This window comes from Schistocerca cancellata, chromosome 11, assembly GCF_023864275.1.
Source record: "Schistocerca cancellata isolate TAMUIC-IGC-003103 chromosome 11, iqSchCanc2.1, whole genome shotgun sequence".
Classification (NCBI taxonomy): Eukaryota; Metazoa; Arthropoda; class Insecta; order Orthoptera; family Acrididae; genus Schistocerca; species Schistocerca cancellata.
The window spans coordinates 117061299-117081955 of record NC_064636.1 but is presented as its reverse complement, the minus strand read 5'-3'; the positions used below and the strand labels follow the sequence as shown (position 1 = coordinate 117081955).

Here is a 20657-nt window from a genome sequence, read left to right as displayed (position 1 = left end):
CAATGCCTGCAGAAAACTACTGCAGACTTCTACACCATCAGCCAAGAAAAAAAGCTAGTTAACAACTGCAGTGGCTGAGAAAAGACCCAGTAAGGCTGATGATCTTCAAAATCAATTTGTGAGTGTCTACATCAAGGTAAGAACCATTTAAATTCTGAATACTGCATCTTCTCAAAATTTGTTGAAACATAGTTTTTCATAAAAATACATATTTCTTTTGGGACACATCACGTGAAACAGGACTGAGTTCCAGCATTCTTTGAAGCTACCATCTGGAAGTTGTAAACTCAATTCTCTTTAGCCAACCGTAATACTTCATTAATACTTGTTTGACTTTCAGATATCAAGAAAGCAGCCAACATATGACAAGTCCCATAGATAAGGAATTTTCGTTGACATATGTCGCTGAAATCAGGAAATATTTTCTTTGTTATTTTTGCTGAATTCATCAAACATGCAGCTTTTATTTCAGTGTAGAACCTAATGTACGCCCTTTGTATACGATCTCTTTATACTGTTGACATTTCTATAAATCAACAGCAATCAATTTCTGTAAAAAGTTCAAGGACTGGTTTCCTGGTGAAGACTTTGCTTTCAAAGCATGATGGCGACCAACATATTAAAGCTGAATTGTTGTTGTTGTCCTCAGTCCAAAGACTGGTCTGTGGCAGCTCTCCATGCTACTGTATCCTGTGCAAGCCTCTTCATCTCCAAGTAACTACTGCAACCTACATCCTTCTGAATCTGCCTAATGTATTCTTTTTCCCTTCCCAGTTCTATTCAGCACCTTTCCATTACTTAGATGATCTACCATTTAATCTTCAGCATTCTTCTCAGGCACCACATTTGAAAAGCTTCTATTCTCTTTATGTGTATACTGTTTGTCGTCCATGTTTCAACCCCATACATGGCTACACTCCAAATACTTTCAGAAAAGGCTTCAAACACTTAAATCTAAGTTCGGTATTAACAAATTTCTCTTCTTCAGAAATGCTTTTCTTACCATTGCCAGCCTACGTTTTATATTCTATCTACTTCGGCCATCATCAGTCATTTTGCTGCTCAACTAGCAGAATTCATCTGCTACCTTACGTGTATCGTTCTGTAAGTGTCTCGTTTCCTAATGTGATTCCTCCGGCATCAAGTATTTCAGTTCGACTACATTCCATTATCCTTGTTTGCTTTTGTTGATATTATCTGATATCCTCCTTTCAAGACACTGTCCATTCTGCTCTTCAAAGTCCTTTGCTGTCTCTGAGAGAATTATAATGTCATTTGTAAGCTTCATAGTTTACTATTTCTTCTCCCTGGACTTTAATGTCTGCTCCAAATATTTCTATGGTTTTCTTTACTGTATGATCAATGTACACATAGAATAACATTGGGTACCGGCTGCAACCCTATCTCACTCCCTTCTCAATCACTGCTTCCCTTTCGTGCGTCTCTACTCTTGTAACTTCCATCTGGTTTCTGTACAGGTTGGTAAACAGACTTTCTCTCCCTGCCAGGAAGTTTCATATCAGCGCACACTCCGCTGCAGAGTGAAAATCTCCTTCTGGAAATTTCTCTCCCTGTATTTTGCTCCTCTTACCTGCAGCATCTCAAAGAGTGTAGTCCAGTCAACACTGTCAAAAGCTTTCTCAAGTCTTCAAACGCTATAAATGGACATCGGAATCTAATGCTTTTTCCATTCTTCTGTAAAGAGTAGGTGTTAGTGTTCTGCAGTCAAGACTTATTAAACTATCTGTTCGCTAGTATTGACACCTGTTAGCACCTGCTTTCTTTGGAACGGGAATTGTTATATTTTTTCTTGAAGGGTGGTGTATGTCACCTGTCTTATACATCTTGCACGCCAGATGGAAGAGTTTCGTCATAGTTGGTTCTCGTAAGGATATCAGTGATTCTGACTGAATGTCGACTACTCCCAAGAACTTTTACCGACTTAGGTCTTTCAGTGCCCTATCAAATATTCTCTCAGTATGATATCTCCCATCTGATCCTCATCTACGTCCTCTTTCATTCTATAGCATTGCCCTCAAATACATTTCCCTTGTATAAACTCCCTATATGCTGTTTCCAACTTTCAGTTTTCCCATCTTTGCTTTTCTCTGAACTTCGATGTGAGCTCTTGATATTCGTACAGGTGGTTCCCTTTTCTCCAAAGGTCTCTTTAATTTTTCAGTAGGGGCCATCTATTTTCCCCTAGTGACACATGCTTATAAATTCTTACATTTCTCCGCTATGCATTCCCGCTTAGCAATTTTGCAGTTCCTGCAGTTTCATTTTTTAGACGTTTGTATTCCCTTTCGCCTGCTTCATTTATTGGGTCCTTATATTTTCTCCTTTCATCAATAACATTCAATATCCCTTGCATTAGCAAGGATTTCTACTAGCTCTCGTCTTTTTACCTACTTGATCCCCTGCTGCTTTCACTATTTCGTCTCTTAAAGATACTCTTTTCTCTTTTACTGTATTTCTTTCCCCTGTTATTGTCAATCGTTCCCTAATGCTCCCTCAGAAAGTCTGTAAATCTTTGGCTGTTTCAGTTTATCCAGGTCCCTTCTCTTTAAATTCCCACCTTTTGGCAGTTTCTTCAGCTTTAATCTACAGTTCATAACCAGTAAATTGTGGTCAGAGTGCACAGCTGCCCCTGGAAATGCCTTAAAATTAATAGTCTGGATCCAACATCTCTGTCTTACCAATATACAGTATGTTCCATTGATAGTGACCAGGCCAAATATCTCACAAAATAAGCATCAAACAAAAAAACTACAAAGAACGAAACTCGTCTATCTTGAAGGGGGAAACCAGATGGCGCTATGGTTGGCCCGCTAGATGGCGCTGCCATAGGTCAAACGGATATCAACTGCGTTTTTTTAAACAGTAACCCCCATTTTTATTACATATTCGTGCTGTACGTAAAGAAATATGAATGTTTTAGTTGGACCACTTTTTTCGCTTTGTGATAGATGGCACTGTAATAGTCACAAACGTATAAGTACGTGGTATCACGTAACATTCCGCCAGTGCGGACGGTATTTGCTTGGTGATACATTACCCGTGTTAAAATGGACAGTTTACCAATTGCGGAAAAGATCGATATCTTGTTCATATATGACTATTGTGATCAAAATGCCCAACGGGCGTGTGCTATGTATGCTGCTCGGTAGCCTGGACGACATCATCCAAGTGTCCGGACCGTTCGCCGGATAGTTACGTTATTTAAGGAAACAGGAAGTGTTCAGCCACATGTGAAACGCAACCACGACCTGCAACAAATGATGATGCCCAAGTAGGTGTTTTAGCTGCTGTCGCGGCTAATCCGCACATCAGTAGCAGACAAATTGCGCGGGAATCGGGGAACCTCAATGACGTCGGTGTTGAGAATGCTACATCAACATCGATTACATCCGAATCTCTATGCACCAGAAATTGCATGGCGACGACATTGAACATCGTGTACAGTTGTGCCTCTGGGCACAAGAGAAATTACGGGACGATGACTGATGTTTTGCACGCGTTCTATTTAGCTACGAAGCGGCATTCAGGAACAGCGGTAACATAAACCGGCACAATATGCACTATTCTGCAACGGAAAATCCACGATGGCTGCGACAAGTGGCGACCTTGGCTGGTTAATGTATGGTGCGGCATTATGGGAGGAAGGATAATTGGCCCTCACTTTATCGATGGCAATCTAAATGGTGCAATGTATGCTGATTTCCTTTTTGTTCTACCGATGTTACTACAAGATGTTTCGCTGCATGACAGAATGGCGATGTACTTCTCAACATGATGGATGTCCGGCACATAGCTCGCGTGCGGTTGTAGCGGCATTGAATACCATAATTCGTGACAGGTGGATTGATCGTCGAAGCACCATACCCCCCGCCCGTTCACCGGATCCAACGTCCCCAGATTTCTTTCTGTGTGGAAAGTTGAAGGATATTTGCTATCGTGATTCACCGACAACGCCTGACAACATGCGTCAGCGCATTGTCAATGCATGTGCGAATATTACGGAAGACGAACTACTCGCTGTTGAGAGAAATGTCGTTACACGTAGTGCCAAATGCATTGAGGGTGACGGACATCATTTTGAACATCTATTGCATTAATGTAATATTTACAGGTAATCACGCTGTAACAGCATGCGTTCTCAGAAATCATAAGTTCACAAAGGTACATGTATCACATTGGAACAACCGAAATAAAACGTTCAAACTTACCTACATTCTGTATTTTACTTTTAAAAACCTACCTGTTACCAACTGTTCGTCTGAAATTGTGAGCCATATGTTTGTGAGTGTTACAGAGCCATCTATCACAAAGCGAAAAAAGTGGTCCAACTAAAACATTCATATTTCTTTACATACTACACGAATATGTAATAAAAATTGGAGTTCCTGTTCAAAAAAACGCTGTTGATACCCGTTTGACCTATGGCAGCGCCATCTAGCGGGCCAACCATAGCGCCATGTGGTTTCCCCCTTCAAACTAGACAATTTCGTTCTTTGTAGTTTTTTCGTTTGACGCTTATTTCGTGAGATATTGGGCCCGGTCAGTATCAATGGACCACCCTGTGTAAAAAATCTGAAACCTTCGAGTGTTTCCAGGCCTCTTCCCCATATACAGCCTTCTTTCATGAATCTCGAACGACTTGTTAGAAATGATTAAATTATCCTCTGCACAAAATTCTACCCGGTGGCTTACTCTTTTATCCCTTTCCCCCAGTCCATATTCACCTACTATAATTCCTTCTGTTTCTTAACCGGTCAGTTTTGGTGGACAACTGTACAAAATCTTTGTTAAGGTCTCGGAGTAGTCCAGTTACGAAACCACTAAAGAATTTGTGGGAAGTTGTGGATCACAGATTGGGGTAAACTTCTATTACCACGAAGACAAAACTCACCGATGGCTTACAAAAATATTCCAGGGATAAGTAGATTTTTTATTTTTCTGGGAAAGTTACACATGAGATTTTGTTTCAAGAGTGCAGCACACAGCTTCAGTACAAGATCCAGAATATATTTGTTGTGTGTGTAGATATTCGCCAATTAGCCACATTCAGCAGTGTTTGAGATACAGAATTTTCTACCATCATGTCCAGCGACTGTCACAGAACCAAGCCCACTTCTCACAGCATCGCATTTATACAGAAGTCACTGTGTTAACTTGACCCTCAACCAGAGATGCTGGTAATCTCTTGACATTTTCCTAGTTCGCTTAGTTCAAAAAAACGAAATAAAAAACGTTTTCAGTACCATATACACCGAAGCGCCAAAGAAACTGGTATAGACATGCGTATTCAAATACAAAGATATGTAAACAGATCGAATACGGCGCTGCGGTCGGAAACACCTATATAAGAGAACAAGCGGCTGAAGCAGTTGTTAGTTCGGATACTGCTGCTACCATGGCAGGTTATTAAGATTTATGTGAGTTTCAGTGTGATGTTATAGTCGGTGCACAAGTGGTGGGACACAGCATCTTCGCGATAGTGATGAAGGAGGGATTTTCCAGTACGTCCATTTCACGTGTGTACCGTGGATATCAGGAATCTGGTAAAACATCAAATCTCCTATATCGCTGCCTTCCGCGAAAAGGTCCTGCAAGAACGAGACTTATGACAGAAGTGCAACCCTTCCGTAGATTGCTGCAAATTTCAGTGCTGTGCTATCAGTAAACGTCAGTGTGCGAACCATTCGACGAAACGTCATCGTGTACCCTTGATGACTGTACTGTACTGTTGATGACTGGAAGCATGTTGCCTTGTCAGACGTGTCTCGTTTCAAATTTTATGGAGCAGATGGACGTGTATGGGTATGGAGACAACCTCACGAATCCATGGACCCTGCATAACAGCAGTGGACTGTTCAAGCTGGTGGAGGTCTTGCAATGGTGTAGGACATGTGCAGTTAGGGTGATATGGGACCCCTGATACATCTAGAAACGACTCTGACAGGTGACACATGCGTATGCATCCTGTTGTGATTACCTGGATCCATTCATATCCATTGTGCATTCCCTCGGACTTGGCCAATTTCAGCAGGACAATGCGACACCCTACACATCCAGAATTGCTACCGAGTGGCTCCAGGAACTTTATTCTGGCCACCAAACTCCCCAGACATGAACATTATGGAGCATATCCGGGACGCCTTGCAACGTGCTGTTCAGAAGAGATCTCCAGCCCCTCGTACTCTTACGGATTTTTGGAGAGCCCTGCAGTCAGTTCCCTCCAGCACTACTTCAGACATTAGTCAAGTCCATTCCATATGGTGTGGTGGCACTCTTTTGTGCTCCAGGGGGCCCTACACGATATTATGCAAGTATACCAATTTCTTTGGCGCTTCAGTGTATTTATTAGGAGTACAATACAGTGCAAGTATCTATACTCCTGCAGTTATATCCTCTACAGAATGAAGAAGAGAAGCCACTGGCCTCTCATCTGACATTAGAAAAGCATTTCTCAGCTCCATTGAAAGTGTACAGAATAAAGACCCGGACTTCTGTGCAGTGAGTGAGAAAGTGATGTTCGAGGGTAACGCTCTTCCCTCTATCATATTCGCTAAATTTTACAATTCCTGTATAATAACAATTAACTGTTACTCATTAGGCACATGTAGAAATGGATGTACAGGAATGATTTAGTCACAATTTCAAGATATGCTCGGAATGACCTACATAAGTATGTCAAGTCAGAACAGATAATCCTAATCATGTTTTTCTGGGATACGAATATCCTTTGTGCACATACAGAATCTCCTCAAAACGTGGTTCTACATGACAGAGAAGGGAAACATCGCTTATATATATATGTGAGGCTTAAATTTGTACTTGAAGAAGCCTGTCAACTTCTTCTGTCTTAAGATGTAAAGTGTTTGGTATTATTGATAGATTGTCTTGTGATGAAAAAGTTTTGCTTGTAAACGTTCTCAGGAAAAGTGTGTGTGTTACGTTTATGTTGAGAGTGACAGTTTTTCGTAAACCTCATCCTTTTACAATTTGACAAATCATTCACATTACGCGGCACATCACTCTTAATTGTGAGTATGTTATCTTCAAATACTTTCTTTTTTTCTTATCTCCCACATTTATTGGAAAATCACTGACGCAAGTCAAGTTATTTGTTAAACAGGAACTGGATGATTTATCAAATAATAAAATCAAATCACTCCTATCGATATAAGACAAATTTGAAACAGCAGAAATGTATGTCTTCATTAACGTACATTAGTCGTTTGTAATACAGCTATCTACTTTGTGATTGTCACTTGTTTTATTAGCAAACTTCTACTCGTTGGTAAACCAGTCTGTATTGATAATAATGATAAGAAGAGGAATAGAGTAGATCAGATGTAAAACGTACAACATGTTCCACTAAGTACAGAAAAGACAGATACTTGCCTTGGTAAGCATAGTAAGGTACCGCAACAGCTTTTCTCTCAAAATTGTACTGCTCTGTAGTCTGAAGAAATTGTCGCTCTGCAACATTGGAAAAAATAATGAATTACATTCTCGTTATCGTTGTCTTTTCTCCACATTTTCTTTAAAAAGAAATAAATTAGAGTTACTGAAGTACTGAGGCAAAAGCAAAAGTAACAATTGATCATGAACTAACTTAGATTAAATATTCCATGTATTAGATCTGTCTGATTGTACAGATACAGTTGGTTAAATATCAGGAACATAAAAAAAATATATGTAAGCCAATGTCACCGTACTTTCAGCTCTTAGAATATAGTTTTTGTAGTTGCAGTGAACGATGGAACTTTCTGTTGGTGGGGAGGCTTGCGTGCCTCAGCGGTACAGATAGCCATGCCGTAGGTGTAACCAAAATGGAGGTGTATCAGTTGAGAGGCCAGACAAACGTGGGGTTCTTGAAGAGGGCTAGCACCCTTTTGAGTAGTTGCAGGGGCAACAATCTAGATTATTGACTGATTTGGCCTTGTAACATCAACCAAAACGGCCTTCGTGTGCTGGTACTGCGAACGGCTGAAAGCAAGAGGCAACTACAGCTGCAATTTTTCCCAAGGGCATGCAGCTTTACTGTATGGTTAAATGATGATGGTCTCATCTTGGGTAAAATATTCCAGAGGTAAAATAGTTCCCCATTCTGATCTCTGGGCAGGAGCTACTCAGCAGGACATCGTTACCAGGAGAAAGAAAACTGGCGGGTGGAATGTTAGATCCCTTAATCAGCAGTTAGGTTAGACAATTTAAAAAGGAAAATGGATACGTTAAAATCAGATATAGTGGAATTAGTGAATATTGGTGGCAGGAGAAACAAGACTTCTGGTCAGGTAAATACAAGTCATAAATAGAAAATCAAATAGGTCTGGTGCAAGAGTAGGTTTAGTACTGAATAAAAATAGTAGGAACAGGATAAGCTACTATGAACAGCACAGTGACGTATAATTGTAGCCAAGACAGACCTGAAGCCCACGCCTACCACAGCAGTAAAAGTTTAGGTGCCAAGTAGCTCCGCAGATGAAGGGATTCAAGAAATATATATGTGATAAAAGAAATTATTCATATAGTTAAGGGAGACGAAAATTTTATAGTAGAAAAAAGAGAAGGAAAAGTAGTAGGTGAGTATGGACTGGTCGGTAAGGAATGAAAGAGGAAGCCGCCTGGTAGAATTTTTTACAAAAAACATAACCTAATCGTAGCTAACACTTGTTTGAAGAATCATGAAAGAAGGCTGTACACGTGGAAGAGGCCTGGAGACACTGGAAAGTTTCAGATGAGTTATATAACGGTTAGACAGAGATTTAGGAACCAGGTTTTAAATTGTAAGACATTTCCAGGGGCAGATGTGGAGTCTGACCACAATTTATTGGTTATGAACTACAGATTAAAACTGAAAAAACTGCAAAAAGGTAATATATAAGTAGATGGAACCTGGATAAACTGAAAGTACCGGAGCTTGTAGAGAATTTCAGAGAGAGAATTACGGAAAGATTGACAAGAACAGGGGAAATAAATTTAGTAGAAAAAGAGTAGGTAGTTCTGAGAGATGATATAGTGAAGGTAGCAGAGGATCAAGTAGGTGAAGAGGCAAAGGCTAGAATAAATCCTCAGATAACCGAAGAGATACTGAATTTAATTGATGAAAGGAGAAAATACAAAACTGCAGTAAATGAAGCAGGCGAAAATAAATATAAACGTTCCAAAAATGAGATCAGCAGAAAGTGCGAAATGGCTAAGCAGGTACGGCTAGAGGACAAATGCAAGGATGTAGAGGCGTATATCTCCAGGGGTAAATAGATACTGCCTACATCTAAAATTAAAAAGACCTTTGGAGAAAGGATAACCACCTGTATGAATATCAAGAACTCAGATTGACAACTAGTCCTAAGCAAAGAAGGAAATGCAGAAAGGTGGAACGAGTATACAGAACTGAACTCTACCTTAGGGCAATATTATGGAGATTGAAGAGGACGTAGATCAACATGAAAAGAGAGAGGTGATACTGCATGAAGAATTTTACAGAGCACTGAAAGCCCTAAGTCAAAACAAGGCACCAGAAGTAGACAACAATCCATTACAGACAAGTAAAATACCCTCAATCTTCAAGAAGAATATAATAATTCCGATCCCCAAGAAAGCAGATGTTCATAGATGTGAAAATTACCGAAATATCAGTTTAATGAGCCACGGCTGTGTAATACTAACACGAATTCTGTATAGACAATTGGAAAAACTGGTAGAAGCCAACCTCAGGAATGATCAACTTGGATTCCGTATAAATGTTGGACCAAGGGTGGCAGTATTGTCCCTACGACTTATCTTAGAAGATAGATTAACGAAAGGCAAACCTACGTTTCTAACAGAGAAAAATTTTGACAGTGTTGACTGGTATACATTCTTCCAAATCCTGAAGGTGGCAGGATCCAAATACAGAGAGCAAAAAGCTATTTACATTTTGTACAGAAACCAGATGGCATTCATAACAGTAGAGGGGCATGGAAGGGAAGCAGTGGTTGAGAAGATGGTGAGACAGGGTTGTAGCCTCTCCCCGATGCTATTCAATCTGTATATTGAGCAAGCAGTAAAGAAAACAAAAGAAAAATTTGAAGAAGGTATAAAACCCATGGAGAAGAAATAAGAACTTTGAGTTTTGCCGATGACATTGTAATTCTGTCAGAGACAACAAAGGACTTGGAGCAACAGGTGAACGGAATGGACTGTGTCTTGTATGGGGAATACAAGATGAACATCAACAAGGGGAAAACGAGGATATTGGAATATAGTCGAATTAAATCTGGTGATCGTGAGGGAATTAGATTAGGAAATGAGACACTTCAAGTAGTAGATAAGTTTTGCTATTTTGGGGAGTAAAATAACTGATGATGGTCGAAGTAGAGATGATATAAACTACAGGCAGACTACGGCAAGGAAAGTGTTTCTGACGAAGAGAAATTTGTCAACATCGAGTACAGATTTAAGTGTTGGGAATCCTTTATGAAAGTATTTGTATGGAGTGTAGCCTGTTTCGAAGTGAAACATGGACCACAAATATCAGAAGCTTCCGAAATGTGGTGCTATAGAAGAATGCTGAAGATTAGATGGGTAATCATGTGACTAATGAAGAGGTATTGAGCAGAATTGGGGATAAGAGGAATTTGTGGCACAACTTGACTATAAGAAGGGATCGGTTGGTAGGACACGTTCTGAGGCATCAAGGGATGACCAATTTAGTACTGGAGGGAAGTGTGGAGGTTAAAAATCGTAGAGGGAGAGCAAGAGATGAATACAGTAAGCAGATTCAGAAGGACGTAGGTTGCAGTAGGTACTCGGAAATGAAGAAGTTTGCACACAAAAAAGTAGCATGGAAAGCTGCATCAAACCAGTCTCTGAACTGAAGTCAACAACAACAACAACAACAACAACAATTGCAATCGTTCGGCATTAAGCCATTTCCAAATAGAATATTTTGACATGTAGGCTTATGACATGTAGAGATAACGACATAATACGAACACCCCTGTCTAACATAAACCTATATGCGAAAATCGTTTCTTCAGGATAGCTTAATGTGGTAACTGCTAGCATGAAAACAAAATTCCAACAGTTGAATGTAAGATAACATCATTAAAAATTGTAGAAACTGTGAACCCATATTTGAAGAAAGTAAAAAAATTATTTTGATAGTGACAGAGATTTCCTCTCTTTTTCCTCTCTGTTTCAATCTAGTCAATGACTCGCTGACGTTTTTCTTTTACTACCTGCTTCCCCCCACCCCCGCCCCCCCTACCCACACTACATTGATCTTCACATTCTGAACTGTGTGTTGCATTATAATGCGCAACCATCAGAGTTGCTGGGTGAGTCAATTCATTCATGAACTACCAGGACCAGCAACTGCAGGAACATAAATAAACTATGTCAACAACGGACTATAACTACGAGTATTTCCAGTCTACTCACACCAGTAATTTTGCGGAAGAGGAAAGCAGCTACATAAAAAAATAAGAAAACTCCTTTCCTCTTAGACAATCCAACTTAACTTCTTTGGTACTGTAACTATGTAGATCTATGTACTCTATGCACAGTGAGTAGCCTGTTTTGTATAAGGTTACACTGTAATAGATTCGTAATGTATCAAGACACCTGTACAAATAAGGAGATGCTGCACAAAACACGATAACACTGCTTCCATGAACCACAAACGATAGCCTTAGGAATATTTGTGATGTGTGTCAAAAATGGCTCTGAGCACTATGGGATCTAACATCTGAGCTCATCAGTCCCCTAGAACTACTTAAACCTAACTAACCTAAGGACATCACACACATCCATGCCAGAGGCAGGATTCGAACCTGCGACCGTAGCGGTCACGCGGTTCCAGACTGAAGCGCCTAGAACGCCACGGCCACACCGGCCACCGATGTATGATACTCTGCTGCTTAAGTCTTCCTCCTCCTTCACCACATGTTAATTTTCAAATAATGTGGACTCCTAAATATTGTTAGAAATTTGCTGCTAAGGAATAAACCTGTTCACTAGACATACTGACTGATTATTCACAGCAGACATTGCATATCCTTATTGTAAAGACTTTGCATGAATAGTTAAATGAGTAATTAGTGAAGTGTGAAAGCAGGTTGCATGAATAGTTAAATGGTTAACTGAAGAGGTGGTACATGTTTAAGCTGACAAACAAAGCTAAGCTTACTATTGCTGGTAACATGGCGTGACGGATTGATATTCGAGGGTTTTCAGTGTTGTTTGCTACTATTTTTGTGAACATTTACTACATTATGAGGAAGAGGCTACTGAGTACTTGGTTTCTTAGGTGTTTTCTACCTCCGTTAACTGTGTAAAAGAACAGTTACGGTTTTGGAAATATTTTTTTTTTTAGAATTCTGTTGCTGTGCGGACATTCTGTAAATAAACTTGCTTTGTTAATTCAGTTTTTCTTTCAGGTTTCTTTATTTCTATTGAAATACCATTCCCCAGACATGTTTCCATTCTTCAAACCATGAATGGATTCATATATCACATATATCATTACTTCTTAATGTCATTGTTTTCAATATCTCTTTCTACAATTCTTATTCATGTCATAAACCTTCATTTGCTTGTGCCTTAATTCTTCTCTTTAGTAGTTACTGTGTTCTATATGAGGTGTTATTTACTGCTGCTTTCTTTACCTGTACAGGTTTTGGTATTGTCACAGATACATTTACTAAATTATTTCTCCCTTATTCCACATTCATGAAATATGCTAGCAGATCATGTACTTCTGCCACACTGGGGGTGAAACCCGGATCCTTGCCTTGAGCTGTGAGTACGCATCGTCAGTCGTGTCCACTTTATTTAGTTGATATCAGAAAAGGATCTGGGTTCTACGTCCCAGTCCGTCGTACAATTTAATCTACTGAGAAGTCGCAAAGCAGTGCACGCTCCTCTGCAGAGTGAGAAAATCATTCTGCTGTCGACATGTTTGGTTGCTGGCCTAAAAAGTTCATTGTTTCGCAATTTTGTACATAAATTTCCTTTTCACTTTACAAACACTGAATGACTGTTTAACAAAATGTCATCAATTTTCTTTTAGCATACCTCACTACCTCAGAAAGCCACTTTTTTAATCGTTTTCTTTTGGAATAACACCTTGAGGACAGCCTCGTTCTTCTTATTCGCAAATTCCGTACTGACTGATCTTCACTTCAATTCCCATATCCAAAATTAGAATTAATTCTTTCACTTTTAGCACACTTTTCAATTGAAGTCCTTTGCTGTCATTTATTAGTCTCTGTAACTGTTCGTTAAAATCGTCATTGTCTTCAAAATAATGTATTAAATGTATAAACAACCATCAGCTGTAGTAGAACGGAATGATGACATGAAAATTTGCGCCGGACCGGGACTCAAACCCAGGTTTCTCGCTAATCACTAGCAGTCGCCTTGCGATTCGGCCATCCGTGCACGACTCGCAGCGAGACCCGAACTTCCGTATGGCGTTAAGCACGCCTCTGCAGCCTATACTCGTACAGCCGTTACGTATGTTCCAGTACAGATGGGACATTGTACCCGAAAGTCACCTGCACGGTGTCGGAGGATAAGTACGATAGTGCAGCGTCTGTGTCACTCTAAACACGATCGAAAGTTCCTTCCCACTTGCAAGTAGCCACCAATCTTTAGACTCATTTCTGAATGGCTCTGTCCCTGTCTCCTGTAGAATGGACAGTCAAGCAGAGAAACATTACTATACAATGTGCTAATAAGAGAAATTTACATTTCACATGGTAAGCGTAGAGCAAAGATTAGATTTTACTAGTAACAATTGCTGACCAAATTAGGACATGAATGGTTGTCTCTCCATAGCATCTCGAAGATGAAAAGATAAATATCAGTCATAAATAGCATTTGGAACTGTGAATTTTTCACATGTATTTCAAGCATCATGATCACATTTCATTTTACTCATGCATTAGCAAGGTTATCTTTCTACTTAATTTTGAAAATAACAAAACAAGTGACTCTTCTTCGATGTACAGCGTGTAAATAAAGTGATCCGGTGAAACAGATGGAGTAGGTGACATCAAGAAGGCCAGTAAACACAGCATATCTGAGTAGGTACGGTATACAAAGATACAGTCCCTGTAGTAATGGACTAATGTCATAGAGTAAAATATTACCCAGCTATGATATTACACTCCTGGAAATGGAAAAAAGAACACATTGACACCGGTGTGTCAGACCCACCATACTTGCTCCGGACACTGCGAGAGGGCTGTACAAGCAATGATCACACGCACGGCACAGCGGACACACCAGGAACCGCGGTGTTGGCCGTCGAATGGCGCTAGCTGCGCAGCATTTGTGCACCGCCGCCGTCAGTGTCAGCCAGTTTGCCGTGGCATACGGAGCTCCATCGCAGTCTTTAACACTGGTAGCATGCCGCGACAGTGTGGACGTGAACCGTATGTGCAGTTGACGGACTTTGAGCGAGGGCGTATAGTGGGCATGCGGGAGGCCGGGTGGACGTACCGCCGAATTGCTCAACACGTGGGGCGTCAGGTCTCCACAGTACATCGATGTTGTCGCCAGTGGTCGGCGGAAGGTGCACGTGCCCGTCGACCTGGGACCGGACCGCAGCGACGCACGCATGCACGCCAAGACCGTAGGATCCTACGCAGTGCCGTAGGGGACCGCACCGCCACTTCCCAGCAAATTAGGGACACTGTTGCTCCTGGGGTATCGGCGAGGACCATTCGCAACCGTCTCCATGAAGCTGGGCTACGGTCCCGCACACCGTTAGGCCGTCTTCCGCTCACGCCCCAACATCGTGCAGCCAGCCTCCAGTGGTGTCGCGACAGGCGTGAATGGAGGGACGAATGGATACGTGTCGTCTTCAGCGATGAGAGTCGCTTCTGCCTTGGTGCCAATGATGGTCGTATGCGTGTTTGGCGCCGTGCAGGTGAGCGCCACAATCAGGACTGCATACGACCGAGGCACACAGGGCCAACACCCGGCATCATGGTGTGGGGAGCGATCTCCTACACTGGCCGTACACCACTGGTGATCGTCGAGGGGACACTGAATAGTGCACGGTACATCCAAACCATCATCGAACCCATCGTTCTACCATTCCTAGACCGGCAAGGGAACTTGCTGTTCCAACAGGACAATGCGCGTCCGCACGTATCCCGTGCCACCCAACGTGCTCTAGCAGGTGTAAGTCAACTACCCTGGCCAGCAAGATCTCCGGATCTGTCCCCCATTGAGCATGTTTGGGACTGGATGAAGCGTCGTCTCACGTGGTCTGCACGTCCAGCGCGAACGCTGGTCCAACTGAGGCGCCAGGTGGAAATGGCATGGCAAGCCGTTCCACAGGACTACATCCAGCATCTCTACGATCGTCTCCATGGGAGAATAGCAGCGTGCATTGCTGCGCAAGGTGGATATACACTGTACTAGTGCAGACATTGTGCATGCTCTGTTGCCTGTGTCTATGTGCCTGTGGTTCTGTCAGTGTGATCATGTGATGTATCTGACCCCAGGAATGTGTCAATAAAGTTTCCCCTTCCTGGGACAATGAATTCACGGTGTTCTTATTTCAATTTCCAGGAGTGTATATGCTTATTGTACAACTGAAGTTCTTCAAACTCAGTACTGTGTGTAGATGTTTGTGAATTAGTAAGTACTCAATATGGATATCTACAAAAAGCATATGCTCAAACTCATTGCAGACCGGAAAGGTCTTTATTTCACATTATGTGGAAGCTTTTGGTTTTCATCCTACTGAGTTAAAAAAGTACTAATTTTGTTTGGAGTGCATTCCTTGAGGTTTCTTTAGGTACTCATTTTTTTCTCTTGGTAAGATTAGGTAGGATCTTCAGGTCCTCTCATATGTCTTGTGAGATATTCTTCGTAAGTTAATACTTCATTATGATTAGTAAATGAGTGATTCTCAATAATAACACTAATAACAATAGTAATAACTATTGCAATATTCACAAACATATAGTACATAGCATTATGTGACAATTACTTTAATAATAAATGCAACAATAGTAACAATTATGAATGTATGCTATTTCAGGGATGTCAGTCTAATTAACAGAATGATAGACTATTATCTCCACACGTTTTGTCACATGTCAGTAATGAGATCCAACAGTAATATATTGCACCCTTACAGTGGGAAACAATTTCTGGAGAACAGTACCATTCAGCTGGAAAGACGACAGCTTTTCATCAACTATATACACCGGAAAAGTCTGTATTCTAATATACCATCCATGGTACTTGAAATGAAGGTTCTACATTGGTCACTGAAGGTTTGTATTTAAGATCCTACCTATCTGAAGCATTTTATTTAGTCTTTCGTACTGTTCGTTTTCATACAATGTGTCCCTCTTCAGGCAGATTCAGATTGACGGTTCTCCTGTCCATCCTCTACCCCAATCAGTTCCTCTTTCCTCCCTGATGGAAGAATCTGTGTTTACCATACATGCATATGGTGTTACCTATTTTTATTTTACTGTTCACAGTACTGGGAGTTGCAGTCACATAAGCTAAGAACTGAGCTGCCCATCTCCTGCTCTGCGAATTTTAGTGATCCAACTGTATTTCTCTTCTTTTATGTAAGATTGTGATGCGACTAAGATACAAAGGACCAAAAACTAGATGATGAAAGACACTATTTAACTAGGTGACTTTGATGTTACAGAGGAAAACTTTAGTATAATTTTCTTTATAGCTTCTCAATGACAGGAGGCACAACATGTCACGAACTAATGGACAAGTGTGTGTGGTACTTGATGTAACTAGTAGTTTTGTATAGTGCTAAACACCAACAGCAGTAGCCATCTAATGTCATTGCCACCATTGTGTTTGTTCTTACCTTTTTTAGCATATGGGACTGCTTTACGTCTATCTATTGTTTCACAGTCCTATTTATGTGTCTTTTGTGTTTCTATTGCATTGCACTTCTTATCAGGTGAAACACTAACATTTCCTTCCAGTTTGGAACGCTATTGAATCTAAAAATAGGCCGCTTTTGAAATTAAAAAGAAATTTTTGTACTGTCGCTTCTTATCCTTACAACACGTGACCTGTATACAGCCATTGACATAAAATGCAAAAGCTACTGGGCTAAAGATCCATGCAATGTGCCATGCTTAGCTGTGGATGATGGTGAGATGTTTAACTTACCATGGTCATGTGCCATTATTAATTCTCCAATATTTGCTGCCATTCTTGCCGCATGATCATCTTGCAGCGTTTCCCCTGAAATTAAAAAAAAAATCCCCTGAAATTTATCATAGAAGATATTTTCTTATTTAAAAAATATCCAAAAATTTTTGGTACTCAGAGCCACTAGGTACACAGACATTTGAATATGAAACGAATATTTGTTTTCAGCAGCCTAGCTTTTGTAATGTCTCAAACACTTTTTTGTATTTTGAAACTTCTGATGTAATTTTTTACTTCCAGTGTGTGCGAAACCGATGTGATTCTTACAGCTTCATCATCATAAAAACAGGAAATTATTTTCTTTTAATTTATTGTCAGTGTGTGTTTCATTAACAATGTATCACATTTGTGACTCCCGTTATATTTCTGGAAAAATATGGAAAATTTTTACTGATTTCGTCAGTTGGTAGAGCACTTGCCAGCGAAAGACAAAGGTCCCGAGTTCGAGTCTCGATCCGGCATACAGTTTTAATCTGCCAGGAAGTTCCATATCGGCGTCCAGTCCACTGCACAGTGAAAACCTCATTGTGCATACATCCCCCAGGCTATGGCTAAGCCATGTCTTCGCTATATCCTTTCTTTCAGGAGTGCTAGTTCTGCAAGGATCGCAAGATTGCTTGATTTCCTGTGTTATTATCACTGGACTAACATTAATAATATGTGCATCTAATTCTGTTGTGGTTGTTCACTTTATGGAATTTCATTTAAGTAATGTATTTTACATATTTCGTGGTCTGGAATTGCAGATTTACGAAAGTAGTGTGCAGTGTTGAGTGGCAAGTTCTGTCTTTCCTGTGGCCAGCAAGTCATGGTCGGTAGCTGGTTCCACTGGTGCCATGCGAGGGCAGACCAGCAGGCACATCATGGCCACAGCTGGGACCAATGGACAAGACAAAGTCAGTTGGTGTGGGCTTCATTGTGTTTGAATTATATTTATAGATCTGTACTGGGGTGCCAATTACTTTATGTTTCATAATGTTTCCATAAGGTGAGGTTCAACAACCATAAAGTGTTTTATAAAATGCATTTTAAATACCAGCTGTCTACCGGTTTTGGTAATAACCACCCTCCAGAATGCCTATCAACATCAACATTAATGATTTAGCAATGTACAGTTCCTACACAAATTACAAAACTCAACAAATATACGGTTGCAAAATTCATTTTTGTACTTACTGCGTAATAAAGATTACTTAAAGGTATCCCATACTCCATTGAAGCTGAACAATATCAAAATTATCCAGTGATATTGTACAAACACCTGACATAATTTGTCTTACAATACTGACAGTCATATCTCATGTCAAACAGACAGACGTCACAGGAAAAACAAGACGAACAATTACAGGAAGAATGCGTCAGGAGTCAAGTTATATCAGAGAAAGTACATTTGTACTGCATAGGTAACACAATAACAAACTTTTGCTGCAGTGGTAATGTGAAGGAACAGAACATCTTTACCGACATCGTTGACTGAGTGTAAAGAAAAAGAGAGGAATATTAATACTGGAATTTACACTAAAATCTGTCGCAAGATAAAAGCGGAACCACATATAAGTGAAACCAGAAATTATTACAACAACAAATGTGTACACCTGGTTCAGAACGCAAAAGAAATTATGTAATAAAAGCAGTAATGTTAGTCTAAAGAGCAACAACTAATTTCCGATGGTACTTCACTTACTACACCCCTTTTTTTTACTTAACTGATATTTTTCAAAAGAGACTGTATCTAACGTATTAAATTAAAACAAACAGTGCTTTGCAATTGCGTATATCATTTCAAGACGATCAGTTATATAGTTCTGTGTAACGTAATGACAAACTTCAAAATGTAATTTTTTCGTGACAGCGCTAAAATTACCTATACCTCATATTGTAAGTGCTATTCTTGAACAACAGATGACAGTCAGCAGGTGAATAAATAAAGATCACGAAGAGGAGAGATGTAAGGAAAAACATAAATGCTTCATAGGATGATAGTAATCGATATACAACAAATAATTTCTATATTAACGCACAGTAGCAGAAAAAAACTAATTTTCTACTCAGTGTGGTACAATTACAGTGCTAAAAACCACCTAGGCATCAGGTTACACATCATAATTATTAACTGTATTGGATATACAGAACAGTAACGATCATGGCATAACATTGACATCTACACTATTGAGAAAATTTAGGGAACTGGTATTTCAAGTTGACTGCCAAACTAGTCTAATGCTGCCAACATACATTGCGCATAAGAACCATGAAGTTGTGGATATTAAACCAATCCATGTCTAAAAACAATCTAATCATTATACTTCTACCTATTTAAAGATAACAGGGTAAGGAGATGAACCCAGTCAGATTACATACAACAAATATTGGTCATAGATATCATTACTGTATAATACAATAAGACTCTATATCAGTGTTAGTTTCGTGACCACAGATGAACGATAAATAAATAAAAGATAATTACACAAATACCAGATATTACGTATTTGGTGACAAACCGTATCACATCCAGGCCAAGAACATTGCCCCTAGCACAACTTCTATGGACAAATATCCAAGTGATAATTGCAATTAATATCTTAAAAGCTAAGTCCAAGGCGATGTTAGTCAGATATAACTTTTATGTGGAAGAGAGTTTTAAGCGCAAACGAAGAAATTCAATGCGGTTACAATACTCTTTCACAGAAGAAGTCGCTTGCTGGCTCTCGTCCTGTAAAGACGTGCAAGAACAATTCTTGTTTTAGTTATTGAGAGTACGGAAGGCGACGAGATTGTTTTGCGTTCAGAAGTGTTTCTTGCATGACGTGATTCAGGAACTTCGGAAACTGGTTTCATAAGCAGAGACAGGAACTGATAGACGCGTTCAACCGTGCATAGCGGGTTAATTGAACTTTATTGACGAAACTAGTGAATATTGGAACTAAAGGAAGAATGGATAGTATATCAAAGGACTACACTCGATTAGTCTCGAGTAGGACACAATTACACGACTTCTCGAAGATAATACAATTACGCTGAAGAGTTAAGTTGTAATTGTCAAGAAACTTAATTTTAATAGAAGTGACTTTACCAACCAACTGCGTGTGAGTGTGGTGCGAAGGTTATAAAGTATTTAGTGGACAAGGAACAATAAACTGTGCGTTCCAAGTGAAATATCAAGCGTGGACTACATTACTAAGCGATGTAATCGATGATGGTTAACCAACGACAGTTCAGCAGGGACAATGTAATCTGAATATCAAAATACCTACTTCATTAATTGAAAAGAGAACTTTTGAACATTTTTTTTTAACACTACGGCGTAGTTTCACTCAGACGTGATCAAATAGTATCTGTGGATATCGCTTCATACAGGTTCAAGAACTCCATAGCAACGAGCCAACAACGTACGAGAAGACTGATATTTACAACGTTTCCTCGCAATTGGTGGTGTGTACGAT

General features: G+C 40.0%; 1 protein-coding gene across 1 annotated transcript in view; it reads right to left on the bottom strand.

Moving 5' to 3' along the window:
* LOC126108298 (uncharacterized) overlaps nt 1-20657 on the bottom strand; it is a 535066-nt gene that overhangs the window by 441911 nt on the left and 72498 nt on the right. Inside the window, exons 4-5 of the mRNA XM_049913520.1 lie at nt 17173-17247; nt 7411-7488 (exon numbers count right to left, since the gene is read on the bottom strand). Of these exons, the coding sequence (XP_049769477.1) occupies nt 7411-7488; nt 17173-17247 (153 nt within the window). The remainder of the gene's footprint in view (nt 1-7410; nt 7489-17172; nt 17248-20657) is intronic.